This window comes from Zingiber officinale, chromosome 6A (assembly GCF_018446385.1).
Source record: "Zingiber officinale cultivar Zhangliang chromosome 6A, Zo_v1.1, whole genome shotgun sequence".
In the NCBI taxonomy this organism is placed as follows: domain Eukaryota; kingdom Viridiplantae; phylum Streptophyta; class Magnoliopsida; order Zingiberales; family Zingiberaceae; genus Zingiber; species Zingiber officinale.
In genome coordinates this window covers 130,874,032-130,895,901 of record NC_055997.1, presented here as the reverse complement: position 1 = coordinate 130,895,901, position 21,870 = coordinate 130,874,032, and the positions used below count along the sequence as shown (strand labels likewise).

General features: G+C 35.7%; 2 protein-coding genes and 1 pseudogene across 2 annotated transcripts; 2 read left to right on the top strand and 1 right to left on the bottom strand.

Moving 5' to 3' along the window:
• Positions 1-7,610: 7,610 nt before the first annotated feature.
• LOC121998101 (early nodulin-93-like) lies at positions 7,611-14,148 on the top strand. Its single transcript, XM_042552849.1, has 4 exons — positions 7,611-7,764; positions 9,401-9,462; positions 9,691-9,766; positions 13,950-14,148. Exons 1-4 carry the CDS (start codon positions 7,701-7,703, stop codon positions 14,039-14,041), a joined length of 294 nt encoding a protein of 97 aa, XP_042408783.1. The 5' UTR covers positions 7,611-7,700; the 3' UTR covers positions 14,042-14,148.
• A 129-nt stretch (positions 14,149-14,277) lies between these two features.
• LOC121998099 (acid phosphatase 1-like) lies at positions 14,278-15,610 on the bottom strand. Its single transcript, XM_042552848.1, has 3 exons — positions 14,919-15,610; positions 14,642-14,851; positions 14,278-14,564 (listed from the first exon to the last, which is right to left on the bottom strand). The coding sequence occupies exons 1-3, from the start codon at positions 15,320-15,322 to the stop codon at positions 14,387-14,389; spliced, it is 792 nt and encodes a 263-aa protein (XP_042408782.1). The 5' UTR covers positions 15,323-15,610; the 3' UTR covers positions 14,278-14,386.
• Positions 15,611-16,041: 431 nt separating this feature from the next.
• Positions 16,042-21,340, top strand: LOC121998098 (annotated as a pseudogene).
• Positions 21,341-21,870: the final 530 nt, after the last annotated feature.

Sequence of the window (21,870 nt, the reverse complement as noted above, 5' to 3'; positions counted from 1 at the left end):
GGTCCCTATCGTAGCATCTTATTTATAGAGTTCTATACCCACCTTCTATACCCACCCAATAGGGGCCGGCCAAGCTAGCTTGGGAACCAAGCTAGGGCCGGCCTAGGTATATTATTGGGGGCCTAGCTTGAACCCAAGCTAGTGGGGGCCGGCCAAATTAAATTAAAAAGGGATTTTAATTTTAATTTTTATTATAATGTGGAAGATATAATTTAAAGAGAATTAGAATTAAAATATCTCTCTTGTAAAAGATTTACAAAAGATTAAAGAAAGAGATTAGATCTCTTTCCTTATTTGTAGATTGGAGAGATGTTTTATTTTCTCTTTAAAATTATTCACATGATTAATAAAATTAAAATTATAGATATTTCCTTTTATTAACCATGAAGAGATTTTAAAGAGAAATTTTATTTTTTAAAATTTCCGGAAACAAATTAGGAAGTTTTAATTGTTGATTAAAACTTGTCCTCTTTTGTTTTCCAATGATGTGGCCGGCCACTTGAAATTGATTTGGAAAATTTTATTTTATTTCTCTCAATTAAATCAAGTCAAGGAAATTAAGGAAAATTTATTGTAATTAAATTTCCTAATTTGCCTAGGCCAAGGAATATAGAAGAAGGGGTGAGGGTGCCTTCATGGGACACAACCTCTATTGTTTTCTCTCCCTTTTTCCTTGGTGTTGTGGCCGGCCATTACCCTCTCCCTCTCTTCCTCTTGTGGTGGCCGAATACTTCATCTCTCTTGGAGTTCTTGTGGTGGTCGGATACTACTTGGAGAAGAAGAAGAAGAAGGAGAGAAAGTTAGCATCTCTTGGAGCTTGGTTAGTATTTTGATTTTCTTCTTTGGTAAAGTTCTTCCTTTGTGGCCGAACCTTGCTTGGAGGAGAAGAAGGTGGTTGGTGGTTTCTCATCTTGGTAGATCGTTGCCCACACAACGTCCGAGGTTAGAAGAGGAATACGGTAGAAGATCAAGAGGTTTTTCTACAAGGTATAATTAGTAATTTTTATTTCCGCATCATGCTAGTTATTTATGGAAATAATACCAAATACAAGAGGCTTATGATCTAGTATTTCGAATATGTTTTTCGATGTTGTGTTCTTTTGTTTTCTTTCTTTTCCTTGTGATTTGATTGTTCTCTTTGGTTAACCTAAAGTTATTTTAGGAAATTAAATATTAGCTTTCTATTAAAGGTTTTGTCTAGTCGGTGGTGGTTGCTCCCATATCCAAGAAGGTCATGTGCCTCGCCACGTCAGTACTGGGAACCTTTTATGGAAATTAGTATTTAATGGAATTAATAACTTAAGGAGACTTGGGTCGAACGTGTTAAGTTCCGCAGGAGATCCAAGTTAAAACCTAAAAGAACAAATAGATTAAGTTTTGAATCAAACGTGTTAAGTTCCGCAGGCGATCCAAAATTTAATTTAAAAGAACACATGGTAGCTAGGAAAAAGGTTCAGACCTTTGTACAAAATTTTTGTACAGTGGAACCTCTAGGTTTTTCGATCCACCAGGTCTTCCTGCCTCTCGGTCCACCCGACCTACTAGGACTTCATTGCCTAGTCGCAACTAGGACTTCCTGCCTGGTGTCTGGTCCTCTTGATCTGAACATAGGATCCCTCACTTGTTGGAATGTATACTGAAAGCCTAAGCTTTGTAAACATTTATTATGAATAAAGAATCACATTTGGTCTAATTGTCTACATTTGTTTGTAGTTGTTCATTTAATTTATATTGTAGATAACATAGTATGTGGTGTTACATACAGAAGATGATGTTATCAGTACCTTATAAATTATAAACAGTAGCTCACGACCAAAATGGAAAAGGAATAAACCATTAGAAGGTCGTAGTGTAATTAGGTATTAGTTTATCTTGACTATATAATTACACTAGTACACTCAGAGTGTATTGAGTAGGACCATTTGAGGTCGTTTCTTTTATACTGACTTTATAAAGGAACAAAGACCTCAGTTATTATGGAAGTGTGTGCTCTTAATCCTAATATAATAACAAGCACATATATTTGATATTTATTTCTTTAATTTATCAATGGGTGAGATTTAGTTCGTTGAATCAATAAACCCGATAAGTTGGGAAATGGTATTACTTATAGTGTGTGTTGTTGATTATAGAAGGAAACGTGTCCTAGAGATACTAGGTTGATAATGTCCTCAAGAGGAGCTCATAAAGATTGTCATGTTAAACCCTGCAGTGGACTTAGTCCGACATGACAATAAGGTTGAGTGGTACTACTCTTGGACTTAGATATTAATTAAATGAGTTGTCAATAACTCACTTAATTAGTGGATATTCGATATCTTAAACACGGGAGACTAACACACTCATAATAAGAAGGAGCCCAAAATGTAATTTGGGATTGGTGCGGTAGTTCAATGATAGTTCTCTAGTGGAATGAATTATCATTGATAAAATTAAGTTGTGTGTTGGGCGAACACGGGATGCTTAATTTTATCGGAGACCAAAACCAATTCCTCCTCTCGGTCCCTATCGTAGCCTCTTATTTATAGAGTTCTATACCCACCTATACCCACCTTCTATACCCACTAATAGGGGCCGGCCAAGCTAGCTTGGGAACCAAGCTAGGGCCGGCCTAGGTATAATATTGGGTGGCCCTTGAACCCAAGCTAGTAGGGCCGACCAAAATAAATTAAAAAGAAATTTAATTTTAATTTTTATTATAATGTGGAAGATATAATTTAAAGAGAATTAGAATTAAAATATCTCTCTTGTAAAAGATTTACAAAGATTAAAGAAAGAGATTAGATCTCTTTCCTTATTTGTAGAGAGATGTTTTATTTTCTCTTTAAAATTATTCACATATTAATAAAATTAGAATTATAGATATTTCCTTTTATTAACCATGAAGAGATTTTAAAGAGAAATTTTATTTTTTAAAATTTCCGGAAACAAATTAGGAAGTTTTAATTGTTGATTAAAACTTGTCCTCTTTTGTTTTCCAATGATGTGGCCGGCCACTTGAAATTGATTTGGGAAATTTTATTTTATTTCTCTCAATTAAATCAAGTCAAGGAAATTAAGGAAAATTTATTGTAATTAAATTTCCTAATTTGCCTAGGCCAAGGAATATAAAAGAAGGGGTGAGGGTGCCTTCGTGAGACACAACCTCTATTATTTTCTCTCCCTCTTTTGTTCCTTGGTGTGGCCGGCCATCCTCTCCCTCTCTTCCTCTTGTGGTGGCCGAACCTCTCTCCCTTCCTTGGAGCTCTTGTGGTGGCCGGATACTACTCGGAGAAGAAGAAGAAGAAGGAGAGAAAGCTAGCATCTCTTGGAGCTTGGTTAGTATTTTGATTTTCTTCTTTGGTGAAGTTCTTCCTTTGTGGCCGAACCTTGCTTGGAGGAGAAGAAGGTGGTTGGTGGTTTCTCATCTTGGTAGATCGTTCCCCACACAACGTCTGAGGTTAGAAGAGGAATACGGTAGAAGATCAAGAGGTTTTTCTACAAGGTATAACTAGTAATTTCTATTTCCGCATCATGCTAGTTATTTATGGAAATAATACCAAATACAAGAGGCTTATGATCTAGTATTTCGAATATGTTTTTCGATGTTGTGTTCTTTTGTTTTCTTTCTTTTCCTTGTGATTTGATTGTTCTCTTTGGTTAACCTAAAGTTATTTTAGGAAATTAAATATTAGCTTTCTATTAAAGGTTTTGTCTAGTCGGTGGTGGTTGCTCCCATATCCAAGAAGGTCATGTGCCTCGCCACGTCAGTACTGGGAACCTTTTATGGAAATTAGTATTTAATGAAATTAATAACTTAAGGAGACTTGGGTCGAACGTGTTAAGTTCCGCAGGAGATCCAAGTTAAAACCTAAAAGAACAAATAGATTAAGTTTTGGATCAAACGTGTTAAGTTCCGCAGGCGATCCAAAATTTAATTTAAAAGAACACATGGTAGCTAGGAAAAAGGTTCAGACCTTTGTACAAAATTTTTGTACAGTGGAACCTTTAGGTTTTCCGAGTAGCAACCAACACCACTTTCTTTGTTCGAGGTCAATATTGTACCCACATGGCTCAATCAGATCATAGCTCTTGTGCACAATCGGTGGTTAAACCTTCTGGCAGTCCGGGCTCTGATACCAATTGTAGGATCGAAAAGAATTTAGATATCTCCATAATGACATTATATTATCCACTTTAGGCCTAGACCCTCATGGCTTTGCTCTTGGGCTCTCCCCAAAAGGCCTCATGCCAATAGAGATATCTTTTCTCTTATAAACCCATGATCTTTCCCATGTGTTTCCAATATGGGACTATGTTTGCAACCTTGCAACCCCAACATTATGTATGCAAACTTCATCACTTCGAATATCATCACATAGTGTCTCATCATCTATACTCAACTTCAAGATAAGTTCGGAGATTTCAGCTTTTGTATTATCAACCAACCTACATAATAGTTTTCTCACATCCTCATGTGATTTACTCAATTGAGTTAAATCATATATCGATCTCATTACTTGGTTGACAAACACCATCTCAGATAGATAACCTCCAATACCGCCGTTGCTACTTTCTTGAATATTAGAGTTAACTCTATTTCTTTCATTTTTCATCCATCTCTTCATAATATAATAGTTGGGTAAAATAGTGACATCCATACACTTAAATACCATCAAAGCATGGTTACACAAAATCCCCATCACCTTAAACTTATGAGAACTACACTTTATTTCATGATTATGCTTGTTGAATACCACGTGCCTAATCCTTGATTTTTCATCATGAGATTTTACTTTGATCATGATCCAATTCTGATCATTACCAAAACAAGATGGTGGTTCAACATATTTGCAATTCAATTTCAAATAACTGGTATATGGTAATTGTATAAACATCAGCAGCATGAATCAACAATGGATGATTTTTCAAAATTTGTGCAGCCTTAACATGAAGACAATGAGTATCCTCGACCTTCTTCTTTACCCGCTAATTATCTTGAATCTTTGCATAATTCATAACAAACTCATACAAAGAACTCATCTTATTACTTGCGTTTTTCAAAATCATATTTGTTACCTCACTCCTCGAAGTCGCCAAAAGTCCCGCACTAAACTTTTCATTTAAAAGCAGTATCCCATTTTTATTTAAATCTGTACATCCCATTCAACCATTTATGACCATCCAAATTATATTTATCAATCATATATCTCCATGTGACTTCAAATTCATCTTCAGATTCACAATAAGTCATGCATTTATGCCATAATTTTTTAAAAGCTGAATCACCATTTAAACTCCCAAAGCGTGAGGGGGCATTTTGATTTATATGCTATTGACATAAACGATAATATGCATGTGGAAAAATCATTACAATAGCATTCATCATGGCTTGACATTGGTCTGAAAAGATAGTTTGAGGTTGCTTTTCATTCATAGAATCAAGAAATATTTAAATAACCACTCAAAAGAACTTTCAGTTTCATTTGACATAAAGGCCAAGCCAAACAACACATTTTTTATATGGTGATTTATACCAACAAATTGAGCACATATCAAATTATACTTATTTGTTCTATATGTTGTATCAACTGACAGAACATCATCAAAATATTCATAATCAACCACACATTTATAGTACCTAAAGAAAAAGTTCATCAGCCTATTGTTATCATCCAATTATATATTCCAGTAAAAGTAATTTCTCTTATTGACCTTATTTATAAAATATTGAATAAGTGCATTGACATCCCCATTCTCAACTTTGGTATGTTTTTTCAGCTGACTCAAATGGTCATATGTATCTTTTCTAATAAAACCTAAATTTTCGGGTCCACATACTTCATTTTCCATAAAAAAAACAACACTACAGATAGATATTCCGACATTTACCATAGCTTCTAAAGTAGATTGTTTTGCATGTGATATATTGCGTGTTGATCTTAACAAGTGAGTTTGATCAAGTGCAAACATCTCATGGTTATGCTCAATAAAAAATCTACTCACTTGCCATTCACCCTCTTTCGCTCTTGTAATCTTCAGTTTGACTTTACAATTAATTTTAGTGATCGACTTTTGATAATCTGGAATCCTTTTACTAGAACTTTTTTTTCGTCTTTCAAACCTTGACATGAATAATTAAATTCCTTTGATTGGAATTCATTAGTATGAGAAAAATATCGTTGATCACCCTTTCTCACACTAAATCCCTTGGCATGTGCATCTTGACAATATAACAAATAAACATCTTCAAGACTGTTCATAATCGTATCCACTTGTAGCTTACTTTCCAAAACATCTATAATAGAGTTTTCAATTTATACCTTGACATTTTTTGGCATAGATAAATCAGGGACTCCATATTGTAATTATGAAATTTGATTATTTTAATTTCATCTTCTTAACCGTAGTCCCCGTCCAGCTCTTCAAGTGGCAATGAATTATTATCTTTCATTTTTCACCGTGAATGTTATCTTCACTATGAAAAATATTCGAAATCTCAAAACCACTAGAATTTGGCAGTAGTGGCGATTCAAAATAGTGGGGAAAATTTTTACCCCCTTTTCTACCGTAGGCGAGGGGCGTTCGTCGGCAATGGGTGGAAGCTCTGTGACGAGAGAGCGGTCGGATATGAAATGTCAAAAAAAAATGACCGGTTAAAAAAATAAGGTGTTTCTCTTTCAAATGAGAACTCCTTTCTTACTGTAAACAAAATGGAGAATCTCGAACGGCGATGGCGGGGCTATGTTGTTTTTCATAGAGTTGCGTTGGTCGGCGATGAGTGAAAGCTCTGTGACGAGAGAACGAGGATATGAAAATTGTGGTCCAACTTCCCTAGTAATTACCGCTTCAAAAAACCTAACCATGGTTGGGTTTTGATTTCAATTAAGGGTTTTAAAAAAGAAAAAAAAAAGATACACGTGTTAACTAATTAATGGGTTCAGGCATTACCTGTAGAGGTAGGATCGAACAAACTCAATTCATGATGACAAAAGACGAATACATTCGCCCCTTGTGCCTCCGTCAATCCATCCCAGGATCAATACGGAGGAGGTAAATCACAGGCGGCTACTAATATTTGGAATAATAATTAACACATAAGGGAGATATTTATCTCAATTTTATCGAGATTTGAACTCCAAACCTCATGATGATAACACCTCATATGTTAACCACTAGATCATCTTGAGGGGACATGAACGAACTCAATTCATGGTAGTTCCTAGGTTATCTAAAAGAAGATTTAATTTCTCATAAATGAGCCTAATCTAGTTGGCCAAATTAATCAAGTTTTAAAATCTCATTAATTGATTGATGATTTCATAAACTAATTTATTTTTACCCATATGGAAAATATAACGTAAGGAATTTAGGTTCATCCAGATCCACCGTCTGTTTATGAAGTTTGTCCAGATCCACCGTCGATTCTTCATTCGGCCTTTCCCTATACGACAGAGTCGCAACTCATCGAGAAGGAAAACACCAGCTTGGCTTCTCTTCGTTCGAGCAATATTATTGCCGACTCCGTCTACGAGTTCCATGTTATACCCTGCAGTTATTGGGCATGATTACGGGTCCCACGGTAGGCTAATAACCAAAACTGTTGCTGGGTTGATGCACACGTAGGTTTCGCTTAAATATATGCTATGCGGAGATAAAATTGTTGAGAAAATCGTAAGGGGGCTTCTGCATCGGCGAGGGAAAAAGATTGATCGAGAGCTATGAATCCTGTGATCGCTTCACCGAATGAGGAGAAGATATCGAATTCTAAGAGTACCGTTCGAGGTATGAGTTATGGCTTCTGATTTCTGTTCATGCGCGATCCTAACTTTTTTTCATGTGAAATCGTCTCTCACCTGTTAATATCATATCTGTTTTATGTTGAAATTAAAATGATTGATATCTCTGAAAAAGCTAATGATTTCTCACTTACATGTGTATGCTGATTGGAGATCTTAGTACCTAGCAAATTTTTGTCTGAGAGTCTCTCAATACAAGCACATATTTTTTACCAAGTCGACATGACGACATACGCAGATATGGGATAACCAATGGTAAGAAGCAGTAGAGAAGGCGAGAAAGAGTAGGAATGAGGATAGGATCTCTCAAGAGTTAAAACGATGGCTTAGAAACTTCGAGATGAGCCAGTTTCAAACTAATAGTTGTTTCCAGACTTTTTTTTTTCCCGGAATTAGGGTTGGTACTGATGGCAAGCAGTTGATTCAATAGCAATTTTAAACTGATAGCTTCTTTAAAGTTAAGGTAAACGAGAATCTTAATTTATTAAAAAATATTAACCTTTTGTGATCCAATGAAAAAGTAAAATCTAATATAAAGTAGAAGATTAGAATGATTCTTATAAGGTTAGAAGTATTAAATTAGAATATGTAGTCATTTTAAATATAAAACGGTAGAATATTGGGAACAAAAGGCAATATTTTTTAATCAATCTAAAAGTAGTTAGTTCTAGTGTTTGTTCTCAAATTAATTTTTACTGTAAGGCATCAGTAGGTTATGGATGCTCTGTTGAATTACATGCTGCATTTTATGGGAGTGCATTAAGTTGCGTATTACGCTAACATAATGTAGGGAAGTTAAGTGATTTCTAACAGCACTATGTGGATTTGCACAATAATACTTTTTAGATTAGTTGCTTGTTGTGCTGACCAAAAGTAAAGGGGCGATTTTGGTTAATTCTGATGTTTTTATCAATTCATGTTTTAAAAAATACTTTTGTTTTTAATTTAAATAATTAATTAATCTGGATATTCTGGATGGTGATTATTGATGCTGCTATTTCAATTAGTCTGTAATTGTTTATATTATGCAAAAATTTGCTTTTTTCAGGTTATCTGTGTGTAACAATCTGTGCCTGGTCGTTTAAGATGTGCTATCTACCTAATTTCTATATTTCTTGTCTTTATTTTTTGTGTTTCCCATGAAAAAAAATTCCTGTTTTTGGTTCTTAAATAATTTTCTTATTCGCATTGAGGATCATTTAAAGTTTGATGCAAGATATATTGCCGTTACTATATAAATAAACAAGATATTCTGCATTGATGATAGGAGTTTTATAATCATGATTTCTTCTTTATTGGACTGGTACTTATTACTTATGGCTGGCTATATTGGTTCAAAACCTGCCTTGAGTTCTTATGAAATGTTCTTTGCCCTTTAATTGAGACTTTTCTATTTATAATAGATAATACTCGTTGTTAATGTAATAGAGTGCCATTGCTTTTTGGCCTTCTGGTATCATATGATGGCCTTTATTTGCCATTTCCTCCTTTTTGAATCTGAATGAATTGATTTTTTTATTATTAGCCACATAGCATAATTTTTTTTGTTAATATATGTTTTTAGTTGGCCTTGTTTATGAATCACTGACTCACTTTCTTACTTCTGTGCTTTTGTTCCACAGAAGCAGTTTATGCTGGACTTAAGACAGCTGCACTAACTGGTTCAATTGCTGCCGTGCCTACGGTGTGTTTTCTTTCTAATACTACTCTATTTTCATCCTAAATTTTCCATACCTTCATTGTGTATTGAATATGCTCGTGCCACATCAGTTGAGAATTAACCAAACTATTGAAATCTGTTACTCAATTTTCAATGTTAAAATGGATCAACTGAGTACAACTCGATATTCACACTCGTTATTTCTATATTTCTCTCAATTTGGATTTTCCTAACTTGACATTTTTGTTTCAGTTGGTTGGATGTCGTGTTATTCCTTGGGCCAAACGTAACCTCAAATACAATGCTCAAGCACTGATTATAACGGCAGGTTTGTTCTCTAAAGAATATTAGCGAATGCTGGTGGATTTCTCACTTTTGTTTTTTTTTTTTGAGAGTTAGATTACTCTATTTTAAATGTTGTATCTTGAAAAATAAACAGCCTGAGTCTGTTGGTAAAATGTTTGTGTATGATGTAGGAAAGAGGAAGTACTAGTGCATATAAGGTATGCATAGCTATTTAAGGTGTGAGGCGCTCAAAAGTGCATAGGTGCTGTAGAGCCTAAGGTGCTAGGTGCAAGGTGAGGCGCATGCCTTACCAAAATAAGGTACTTTGGGTATAAATTTTTCCAATTCAAACATATATAAAGAATTTTTGCCAAAATATTTCACTAATAAAATTTAAATATTTAACAAACTATTAAACAATAATGTAAATATAAAATTCACTAACATTCAAATATTAAAATAGTTTATCTTCATAATCAAAATTAAACTTTAAATACCTAAATCATCAAAATCTTCATCATTTTCCTCAATCATATCATTACCATCATTGTTGGTTGTTTCAGATTTGTATCTAAATCTTAATCGGTTTTCTGTTTTACCTAGTGGTGCATTCAAAGGACAACATGTTGTATTTCAAAGAACAATACCACTGTGGTGCTGTATTTCAAAGAACACCATCACTGTGGTATTGATTTTCAAAATACAACATCAAAGTGGTGCGGATTTTTGAAAAGTAGCACCACATAGAAAATCAGTGAAATACGTTGGCAGTGAGGGATGGTTGATACTGATTTTTTGTGGGAGAGGAAGAGTCACATTGAGAGAAAATCAATAAAATAAGTTTGCAAGGGACTAAGGCTGACGAAATCCTCTGGACCCGTACCCCTAGTCCGTTTCTGAACCAGGGGTATCTCATTGGTGGGATAACTTGGACCCTACATGTATAACCGATGGGGTCCATAAGATCCCACCAATGAATGGAGTGGTCCATCCTCTGGACCGCAAAGTACGGTCCAAAGGATCCGTGCTCAACTAAGGGAGTTGATGTTCATTTTCTAGGGGAGAGGAAGAACTACGCAATAAAAATGTGTCGCATGCATGCAAGTTAATGCAATATAATTAATTTAAAGGGTAATTAAAGGTATTGATTGAACTTTAAAATAAAACTTCAATGAGGTGAGGAAAATCGCTCCTCAAGTGCACCTTAACCTCTCAAAAGATGTGCGATTAAGTGCGCTTCATTCAAGTACTGTGCCTGGCGTAAATGGTGCGCTTGGATGAACCTTGCACCTAGGTGTAGCCAGGTACACGCATTTCACAACTATGAAGGTATGACCATTATCCATATACATCAATGAGACATGAGTTAAGAAACTTTTTAACCTTGCAGGCATGAACATAATTAATGTATGAAAACACAAACTTCCATGATTCTGTAACAACAAATAAAAAGTCAGTAAATGATTTTTTTCTTCTTATCTGAGAACTTGCGCCCTCATGGGCCATTGACAATCTACATTTTTAGGATTTAGTAACTAGATGCTTCACACGTCTGTTGATGATCTCACACATTGGGGTTTATCCCTCTCATGATGATAAGAGTACTTGGGGAAGTGGGTACACATGAGAGATGAGATGGAGACATGGAGTGTAGGTGTCAATATGATAAAGGGGGTGGGTAGCAGCGTGATGGAGTTGGGCTGGGGGGAGATCAGATGACTCCTATAATCCTTAATTTTACTTGGTTTTGCAAAATCATCCAAATACAATTTAAAATTAGAAAAATTATATTGGAGGTTTTAGATGAGGTTAGTTATAAATTTATTTTATAAATTTTTAAAAGTTATAGATTTTTGTTTTTAAGGAGTCAAGAGAAAGTAGGAAAATTTATACTTTATTTAGTAGGAAAAGTTGTTCATGAATTGGTTATTTGTTTACCAAATTTGTAGGTTTGGGAGATTGAGTTATGGTTGGGCTTTCAAAAAGGACCCAACCCACTCTTGTTGATTATCTTCTTATTAATGAAATTTTGAATTTTGAGTTCTGAGAATTCTGTGTGAGAATGGTAGTGCTTGATGTTGAATATGGTAGCAAGAATCTAGTTTGACTAGAATGACACTTGTATAGCTCCATGCCCATGATACACTAACATACTACACAAAATAAGGACTGTAACATAAATATAATAATTGATGTAAAATGTGGCCTAATTGTCTGTCATCATGCCAAATCAGTGCATGTGCCTCCCTAATTGTTTGATGAATGCAATTCTATGTTTGATCTTACCTATCTATCCATGATAATTAATGGATAATCTATTGCCCATAACTCAAGGGAATTCATTGAGGACAAATGCAAGTCAAGATATTATTCAACAAATATAATGAATTGGCTCGAATTAGTTTCTTAGATCAAAATGACTTTATGTTACTCTAGGTGGTGATGAAATATAATGAATTGACTCGAATCAGTTTCTTAGCTCAAAATGACTTAATGTTACTCTAGGTTGCGATGAAATACAACTGTAACGAGTAATATAACACACACATGGCTTTGTATAATTGTGACGATGTTGGTTTGACATGGTCATCATGCACAATCATTGTCACCTTTGTAGATTTATGCATCCACATTGAGCTTGATGCTTGATTCACTCACCCAATTTATGTAAGATATTGGATTTTATACAATGACTGATTTAATAGTTCTGGATGTAAAGGTTGTTTATATTGATTGCTGAGACCTATTAATTTGAAATTTCATATATGGTAAATATAAGCTCATTTTTTACACTAGATTTATGCATTGTCAGTATAACTAATATTAAATTTTAACATGGATTGTGTATGTATGGTGGCAAAAGTAGGGATATCAATGGGTCGAGTTCGGGTCAAATTCTATATCCACTGTCCCTATACCCATCAGGTATAGCCGTATAGGATATCCTATGGGTATACTCGTACTGATTAAATGATCGAATATCTTCTATTAATTATATATATATATAATTAAAAAATAGATTAAACATCTAAATACCCTCCTAATATCAGCAAAAATAGTTAGTGGATTTTGGAAAAGGATTTTTTTTAATATATATATATATATATATATATATATATATATATATAATTTAATCAGGTATTTGGGTTAAATATTGGGTATTGATAGTCCTTCCATATCTTCCTCCATTTAGGTCGGATATCGAATCCGCATGGGGGAGGATAGGCATCCGACTACTAGCCGGGATTTGATCCCTAAATCTCATGGTGGTAACACGATCATACGCTAGCCAACTGCCCATCTTGAAAGGACATGGATTGTGAATGCATGATATCAGACCATATATGTGTGCGATTGCATAACATCTGCATACACATTATCCAACCTTCTTGTTCATTGAAGTTCAGCTATTAATCTCAATTAGCATATATGATATTATTTTCTTTGGGAGATCATTTGAAACTGGGTGGTATATATCCACTCGGTGTAGTCAGTTCAACAAACACTTGGTGTGCAAGCAAAGGATAAGGTGAGTTAATTGTCAAAAGCATTAAACAATTTTTTTTTTGATTTGAAACAAAATTAATTTTACTTTTTCTAGGTTGGAGTTGGGTACCATTTGCCCATTAACAGTGCCTTTTCCACCTAAATCGGATGGAAACGGATCTGAGTGCCTTTTTTTTGCTTTAAATCAGACAGAAATGACTTTGCGATGAACTGCGAATTTTTGTTTTCTTCCTGTCCTTCCTTCCATTTTAGCCAAAGGAAATGCAGAGAGCAAGTCAGTCGAGAAAACTCTTCGCCGCCTTGTTTCTTCTTCTCTTTGCCACATAGGAAATACAACCTAGAGTAAGTTTACTTGTCCAACGTCCCTAGAATTCTCCAAATCCTACTTTTCTTTTAGGTGTGACATGTGAACCTGAATGCCAAAATTTCATTCTATTCCACATTGTAGATGAGCAAAAGTATCTCAAACCTTTGCAGTGTCTTGTTTCTTATGTTTGCTGACTTTTGGGGCATTTGAAGTGACTAACTTTATTTGCTTGTAATTGTTTCTTAATTTCCACCTTCATATAATTATGAATCAAATCACACAATAATCCATGCTATTGTTACATAGGAGTGCTCGCTTAATTCAAAAGTACTACGCATTCTAGCTTTACACATTCCTTAACAAGCTGATGTAGAAACAATATAACCGATCATTTATTTTCATCGTTTTGCAGCATCTATTTCCGGTTTCATCATTACCGCTGACAAAATCATTCTACACAGTGCGAGAGGTAATACTATTGGCAAGTATGATAAGTCAGAATGATCCCTTCTCTTGGTCTGAGCCACTATCTATGTTCAAGTTTGATTTATGGAATATTGCTGGTGCTTTGTTTCAACGAAAATATAATGCATGCTAATTATATTTCTTCACTATTTTTGTTGGCTAGTAGATACATTTTTTTTTTCTCTTTTCTATTGATGTCATGATAAATAAATAAATAAATCTTTTTTTTTTCTCTGAAGAGGATAAACATGACAATTTTGTTCAAGTGGATAACAGGAAGCACAAATATCTTAATTTATTATATACAGATTGTTCGACCAATGAATACAGATTTGTCCTAATTTGAACAATATGTCTAAGGAATCACTGCAATATCTCTATAGATCATTTAATGTAATACATGGGATTAGGGAGCTTAAAGGAGCGATCAGCCATCGGCGTACCCAACAGATCGCTCCATTGATCCCCCGAGTTCCCATAAATCCTGAATCCCTCTGCTTCCAGCGTTGCTCGCCTTTCCGACTTATACGACACCGCGGGCTTACCGAAGTCAGAGGTTTGCCTGTATTGTGAAGCTAGATGGTTGTAGGTTATATGTAAGACATGATGGGAATCCTATTTGAAGGTTTGAGAACACACCTTAAAATAATCCTTTCCCACGAATGGTAACCAGCGAGCAGCAGGTTTTTCTCAGTGGCGTTTCTTTGAATCTCACTTCGACCTGTGAGAAGAACGATCTGAAATCCAAGACCGAGTAGTTGATCGTACAACCTTAGACTTGCAGGTAAAGGCGGAGCCCTCGCCAGGCCCACCCATTCGTCGAATGAAGTTTCATTGAAAGCTTCCGATCTGATCAAAGGTGAAAGAAAAACGTAGTTATCCAAATCGATCTAATTGTTGCAAGGGCATTTATTACCCGAATCCGTGGACGGCATAGTAGGGAACATTGGAAAGCAGCGTCTCGTCGATGTCGAAGACCCACGCATCCTTCTTGTCGCCCACGATCCGGACAGTCTCGGCGAAGGACAAGCAGTCAACGGCGATGATATCGGAGTCGGACAAGTAGCGGTCCCCGTTCACGTAGGTCGCTACGATCTCGAGGCACTTGGGCGGGATGGTCCGCCAGTAGCCGGCGTTGTTGGTTTCCACGGAGAGCCTCCAGCTGTCGCAGAAGAGGCCGTCGGCGGCTCCTCCGCCGCCGGCGGGAGCGATGCGCATGCGGAGGAGGGAGTGCGAAGAGTCGGCGGAGGCAATGGCGATGGCGATGGCGATGGCGGAGACGTAGAGGAGAAGGAAAGGAAGGGATCGGAAGGGCTCCATTGCAGCGGAACCCTACCTCGGAAAGGATTCGACAGGGGCCGTTATTGATCTTCGTCTTCCCCCGCTTTGGCTTCTAAATAAAGAAAAGAGAAGATGCCGTTCGGCCGCACAATTTCGAAGCAAATATTGAACAAAAAAGAGGTTAATGATTAACCAAAAAAATCGATCATAATTCTTTAAATACAAATGAATGGGGAAACACAAACTCTTGTAAGTTTATAGTTTTCGAATGCCCTATTCGAATTCTATCAACAAATACAATTCTATTTTGTTATATTTAAAGGAATTTGATGTTTGGAGTTATCAAAGGAAAGAAAAAACTTCACACTTGACTAAAAACAAAGTTTCCTCGAGTAAACAACACTTCACCTCTACAATCAAAAAGTGCAGTTCAACTATTGCGTACACGTCATTATTTTTATAATTTACATAAAAATATTAATTAATATATAAAATTTGTAATAGTAGGTTGAGCCAGGTGTGGTTATTTTCATGATCCGCCTGATGTAATGTGGTTCAGGCTCTGGTTTGCATGAACCGGTGTGATGTATCCAGGTTTGGATACTGGTTTGGTTCTTTTTTGAATGAATCGGGCCGGCCCACTCGGTTGAACCGAGACAGTTTTGCGGTTCCGCGGATCCTAATCGCCCCCATACGAAGTCGAATCATATTGGACAGACGGCGAGATCGGACCTGGCTCCGCACCGGGTCCTTCTCTCCCAATAATGCATGTCACTATAAAAGAACACGATCTTTGCACCTGCGTTCTGGTTGGGCTCGTTCGTATCAACCTCTCCGATCTGGGGTTCGCTTGTTTCCGATCATGTACGGAGCTGTCAGATCTCACTTCAAGTCTCTCAAGGTTGGTCGAGCCTTTAGATTGCACTTCATCTTCCTCCTCAAATTCGGATTTGCGTGATGCCCTTAGTTTTGCGGCAGGTCCCGTTTTGCATTTCCCCTTTCTTTTTTAATAAGATGACGACTGGTGTCTTTTTTGTTTTGATTTTTGTCGTTGCTTTAGGAGCTGTTGGGTTGATAAGCCTTGGTCATGTGCTGTATCAAATAATGTTTGTTATTATTATGCCTTTATTATGTATATAATTATATAAACTCCATCTTGACAATTCATTAAAGTACATATTGGGATCAAATGGTGCCTTGTTTGCGTTTTTGGAATTTCCCCTTCCTTTAGCCTAAAAAGGAATATTTTTTATCAATTCGGTAGCCATCAGCCGTCTATCGTCCTATTTAAACTTCGTAATATACAGATGTAAGAAAGAAAAGGAGAAAAGTATGGGCTTCTGATTTTGGAATTCGATCACCCCTGAAATAAATTTTGTTAGATTAGAGCTCGATTAGTTACATTACAAGAAAGAAAAACTCTTGCAATCTTAACAGGAAAGCATGTCAGTTTCTGGACTCTTCTTCGAGGATCATTAGAAGTAGTGTAATGGTAGCCACATTTCATGTTACATGAACTCATTTTCCCCTTTTAATACTTGTGCGAAAACAGCAAAGGAAAAAATGGAAAAAAAAAAAATTGATTGCAAAATTGTTGGTTAGACAGTATAAATGATTTTGATTACTTGGCGGTGAAAATGGAAACAAACTCATTTTTTGGTATTAGCTGATTTTTATAGATCTGCAGCTGAAATATTTTGTTATTTGTTCTAAGAATGTTCTGACTATCTGATAGTGAAAACAAGGCTAAAATGGCTAGACTAAAGCTCTGTTGCCAACTTACCACACATCAGCTTGCATTATATAAGTTGTATAGCATGGATTACTTAAGAACAAGATGGATGTTAGTTTTCTTTCCTCTAATGAAAATCATAGATAGGAAGCTGTGAGTTGAATTAAATGTTAGTTTCAAAACTCATTAGATAGCTACAAAATCACTGACATTAGGAAGAATGGTGGTTAGATTGTAAGGAAGCTTTAACAAAAAGTACTGTGTTTGCTTGCTCTCATTAGAGAACTATTCTGGGTCACAACCATGCTCCTGGATGTTACATTGGCTCCTGGTGGTTATGTTGTATAGCTATGTCATGGCATTGCAACACCATAGATAGTGTTCAAGGACGCTATCAAAATTGAAAATCCCTAAATCACTTGGCCTGTTGGATTCCTCTTGCTCAGTTGTGTTTCATAATTTCTTAAAAATTTCCTACTGTCTGGTGAAACTATTGTCTGATATTTTGTTATTCTCTACAGCATCAAACAGATGGTGCCAGGATTGTTGTCACTGCTAGATATGCAAGCACTATTGCGCAAAGGTCTTCTGGAGGTATCTTAAGTTGGCTAACTGGGGGAAAATCTAGTCAGCTTCCTCCTCTAGATTTTCCACTTCCTGGCATTACACTTCCTCCACCACTACCTGATTTTGTGGAGCCTGGCAAGACAAAGATCACAACTCTTCCAAATGGTGCAAAAATTGCCTCGGAAACATCACTTGTATGCTTTAAATTAACTCTACATTTACTAGTTACTTTATGCTTTATGTTTAGTGTCCAAATGTAATCCTAATTGGATATATTTGCTCAGAGCCCAGTTGCTTCCATAGGATTGTATGTCGACTGTGGTTCAGTATATGAGACAGTGTCTTCATTTGGGGCCACACATTTGCTAGAACGAATGGCATTCAAAACCACAAGAAATAGGAGCCAATTGAGATTGGTCCGTGAAGTAGAAGCCATAGGTGGAAGTATTGCAGCATCAGGCACATGTGAACAGATGGGTTACACTTATGATGCTCTGAAAGCGTATGTGCCAGAAATGGTTGAGGTGCTTATTGACAGTGTCAGGAATGCTGTTTTTCTTGATTGGGAAATTAGTGAACAGGTATGCTCAAGTATTATTCTTTAATCTTACAATTTTGGTTGTAAATCAGCTTTATGAAAATTGTAGCTTAATAAACTGAAGACAGAGCTAGGAGAACTCTCTAGCAATCCTCAGGGTTTTCTTTTGGAGGCTGTTCATTCAGCAGGATATTCAGGTGCCTTGGCAAATCCTTTAATTGCTCCAGAATCTGCAATAAATCGATTAAATCGAACCATGTTGGAGGAGTTTGTTGCTGTTAGATAGATTGCCCCTTATTGTTGCTCCTGTTTTTTCCCTTCCAAAATGGATATGATTGACTTGAGGGTCAATGCATTAATTCCAGGAGAACTATACTGCTTCTAGAATCGTACTTGCAGCCTCAGGTGTGGAACATGAGGAGTTTGTTTCAGTTGTTGAACCACTTTTATCTGATCTTCCTAAAGTGTCTCGCCTGGAAGAGCCAAAATCTGTTTATATTGAAGGAGAGTATAGATGCCAATCAAATTCACCAGTGAGTACTACAGTTGACCACTTTCTTTGTTGAATCTTATCTTACATTCAATGATCAATTCCTTTTTGCTCCTTTCTCGACCTTTTTACTGGAAACAGAAAACACATATTGCACTTGCATTTGAGGTTCCTGGGGGTTGGCATAAAGAAAAGGAAGCAATGGCTGTAACAGTACTTCAAGTTAAAGATTAAAATTCAACCCACACACTTTTTGTAATTGATATGCTACATTGATGTCTTTTTTGTTGTTTTGCTTACTTTTCAATTCACAATGATGTTGAATGTTCCAGAAACTTATGGGAGGTGGTGGTTCATTCTCTGCCGGTGGGCCTGGAAAAGGGATGCAATCTCGGTTATGTATGTGACCAAAACTCTATTTTCTTTCATGTTTATATGGGCCTTTCTCTTCTGGGTTTAAGGTTTAATGATTTTGCAACACGACTTTCTTGGTAGCATTACCATTTATGAAGCCATTAACTTTTTTACCCACTCACCTGTTTCTATCTGTTGTGTTTTTTATTTGAAAATTTATCATTTTTTATGGGCAGATATCAATGTCTTAAGTCAGTTCCCACAGTTGGAGTCATTCTCTGCTTTCAACAGTAGATACAATCATACGGGCCTCTTTGGAATTCAGGCGACCTGTGTATGCTCTTTTATCTTTATTATTGATCTACTTTTATTTTAAAGCTCTACTGAAAAATGAAGTTGACAATGGACTAATTTCTGTTCTTCCTAATACATGATTTCCCAAGTTTTCTGATGCAGTTATCACCATGCATAGTCTGCATTAATTCTGTTAAGGACTCCAGGTTTCCTCGTCTGCTAGCAGTGTTTGTCAGGATGTGGTTTTCTATCCATATATAGTTAATGCAAAACTTGAGGTTGGGCTAGCTGGTAATTGCAATGCTCCTAGTGTAGTAGTACATAATGCTGGTAATTGTATGGAGAAATGAGGACAACTAAATTTGAACCCTAGGTCGAGGTATTTGAAAATTTATATAGATTTGTATTGCTCAATTAGACGGAGTTAAATAAAATGCCCTCCAATATATTGGAAGCAAATTACATCTTTCTATGATGTATGCTTCAAAGATGGATGTGAAACACAAGTTTTCAACTATTCCTGGTAGCCCAGCTTCTTGAAACATTAATAGAAATCTTCACTCAATCTGGGATGTCATGACAAAGATTTCCCCTTGGTATTTAGTCTCAGTTCTTACCAGGTTCATTATGTATCTTGTGTGTTAATCTTTGGTCAATTGTTAACTCTTTTCTGCAGATACATATGTGAGTATATATATTTCTTACTGAATTTTCATTTTTTATATATTTCTAATTGATTTTTCATTATTTTAAAATCTGCAATCTGCATCACAAAAAATTGCCAATAAAATTTAAATCTTCCATTTATTTGACTATATATGTGACCAACTATTTTGTCGCTCATCTTTTGATCAGGGGCCAGACTTTACTTCTAAAGCTGTTGATTTGGCTGCACGAGAGCTGCTTGCAGTTGCAATTCCTGGTCAAGGTTTGCTATTATGTTAAACTCTCTAAATGCTTGTTCTACAATGGTTATGTATTAAAATGTTTGGTTTTCACCGACAGTTGACTAGGTACAGCTTGACCGTGCTAAGGGGTCAACCAAGTCAGCAATTCTGATGAATCTGGAATCTAAAGTACTAATCCTCTCTGAGTTCATTTATTAATATTTCTCTTTTCATTAGTGGTAATGCCTTTTTATGCATGTTACAGAAAGTGTCATCAGAAGATATTGGAAGACAGATTCTCACATATGGTGAAAGGTAGTTTCTTATACTTAAGTCTTCTAATATCTGAAATTAAATGCCAAAGAATAGAGGAAATACATAAATGTCAGGAGAAAGAATTGGAAATCACTTGATGACTACAAGCTGTGTGTACCAAATATTTGTCTGAATGCAGAATAAAATTGATAACAACTTAACATTTATTTATCCAACTTTACTAGTAGTAGTTTCTGATACATTATGCATTCTCTTAGTTCAATTCAACAAAAATTTTTGTTGAAGTAAGTTCATGTCCAAAAATACCCACAACTTTATCTCAAAATTGATGTAGTCTATTCTAAGTATTTGGGACAAACACAACTATGACGACAATGATGTTAACTCTGTTGCATGATGTAGAACTACTGCTTGAGCACAATATGTATATTTTGTCCGCCAATTTTGACACAACTTAGTTACGTTACGTTATTTCTGTTGCTCAATTTATTGATTCCACTCCATGCCAATGATCAGCTTGGCCTTTGTGATGTTGCAGGAAACCAGTTGAGCATTTCCTAAAAGCCATCGACCAACTTACTCTAAAAGATATAGTTTACCTTGCTGAAACGCTCATTTCATCGCCACTTACACTGGCATCATGGGGAGATGGTAAATCACAAACTATATTTATGATTAAAAAAATCTGTTTCATTTCTTCTTTTGATCTTAAAATATTTTTACAATTCTATTTGCAGTCATCCGTGTCCCTAGCTACGAGTCCGTGAGCAGAAAATTCCACTCAAAATGAAGCTTTTGGGATTCACTTTGTATATTTTTTTTATCATCAATTTTTACAATTATTTGATGTTGCTCGATAATTTTCAGAGGCGCTGAAAGTAAATAAATATGGTTGCTAGCCACAATTAATTTTAACAAATAACTTGAGCAATTGTAGATGGAATGCTTTCGTCTACATCCAATTTGGTTGGAAAAAAATAGTACAGAATTTCGTAGTCCAGTGTTGGATCCAATTGGTTCAATAATACCAAATAAATTTTAACTTATAATTGTACATTGTGTTTTTGAGTTATCTTTCAAATTATCACTTGAAAACGATTTACTATTATAGAAGTGTAGCGTCCAAAAATACTTATTAGGTGTATTAGACTATTTCTATGAAGTTCTCTATAATAGGATCCCAAAATCTTCTTTAGAATCATGTCAATTTTAATTTAAATATAAATGTATTGCATTATGATACATACTATAGTATGTTTTTATATAACTATAGTTTTCAAAATCTTCCATTGAGTCTAACTTTTAGAAATCATATTTTGAGTTTTTAAGTAGCTATATGATATGGACACTATATATATAGTGATGTGGTGGGAACCTATTGTCTCCACATGTCCCATGTGGTTAAGAATTATGCTGAGCTATCCGTCTAAGTCAAGATAAGCAGACGTG

Coding starts and splice junctions, on each gene's coding strand:
- LOC121998099 (XM_042552848.1), bottom strand. CDS start 15,322: ATGGAGCCCTTCCGATCCCTTCCTTTCCTTCTCCTCTACGTCTCCGCC. Junction 14,852..14,918: donor TATGCCGTCCACGGATTCGG/GTAATAAATGCC, acceptor ACCTTTGATCAG/ATCGGAAGCTTTCAATGAAA. Junction 14,565..14,641: donor TGGGAAAGGATTATTTTAAG/GTGTGTTCTCAA, acceptor TTCACAATACAG/GCAAACCTCTGACTTCGGTA.
- LOC121998101 (XM_042552849.1), top strand. CDS start 7,701: ATGAATCCTGTGATCGCTTCACCGAATGAGGAGAAGATATCGAATTCT. Junction 9,463..9,690: donor CAATTGCTGCCGTGCCTACG/GTGTGTTTTCTT, acceptor TTTTTGTTTCAG/TTGGTTGGATGTCGTGTTAT. Junction 9,767..13,949: donor AGCACTGATTATAACGGCAG/GTTTGTTCTCTA, acceptor ATCGTTTTGCAG/CATCTATTTCCGGTTTCATC.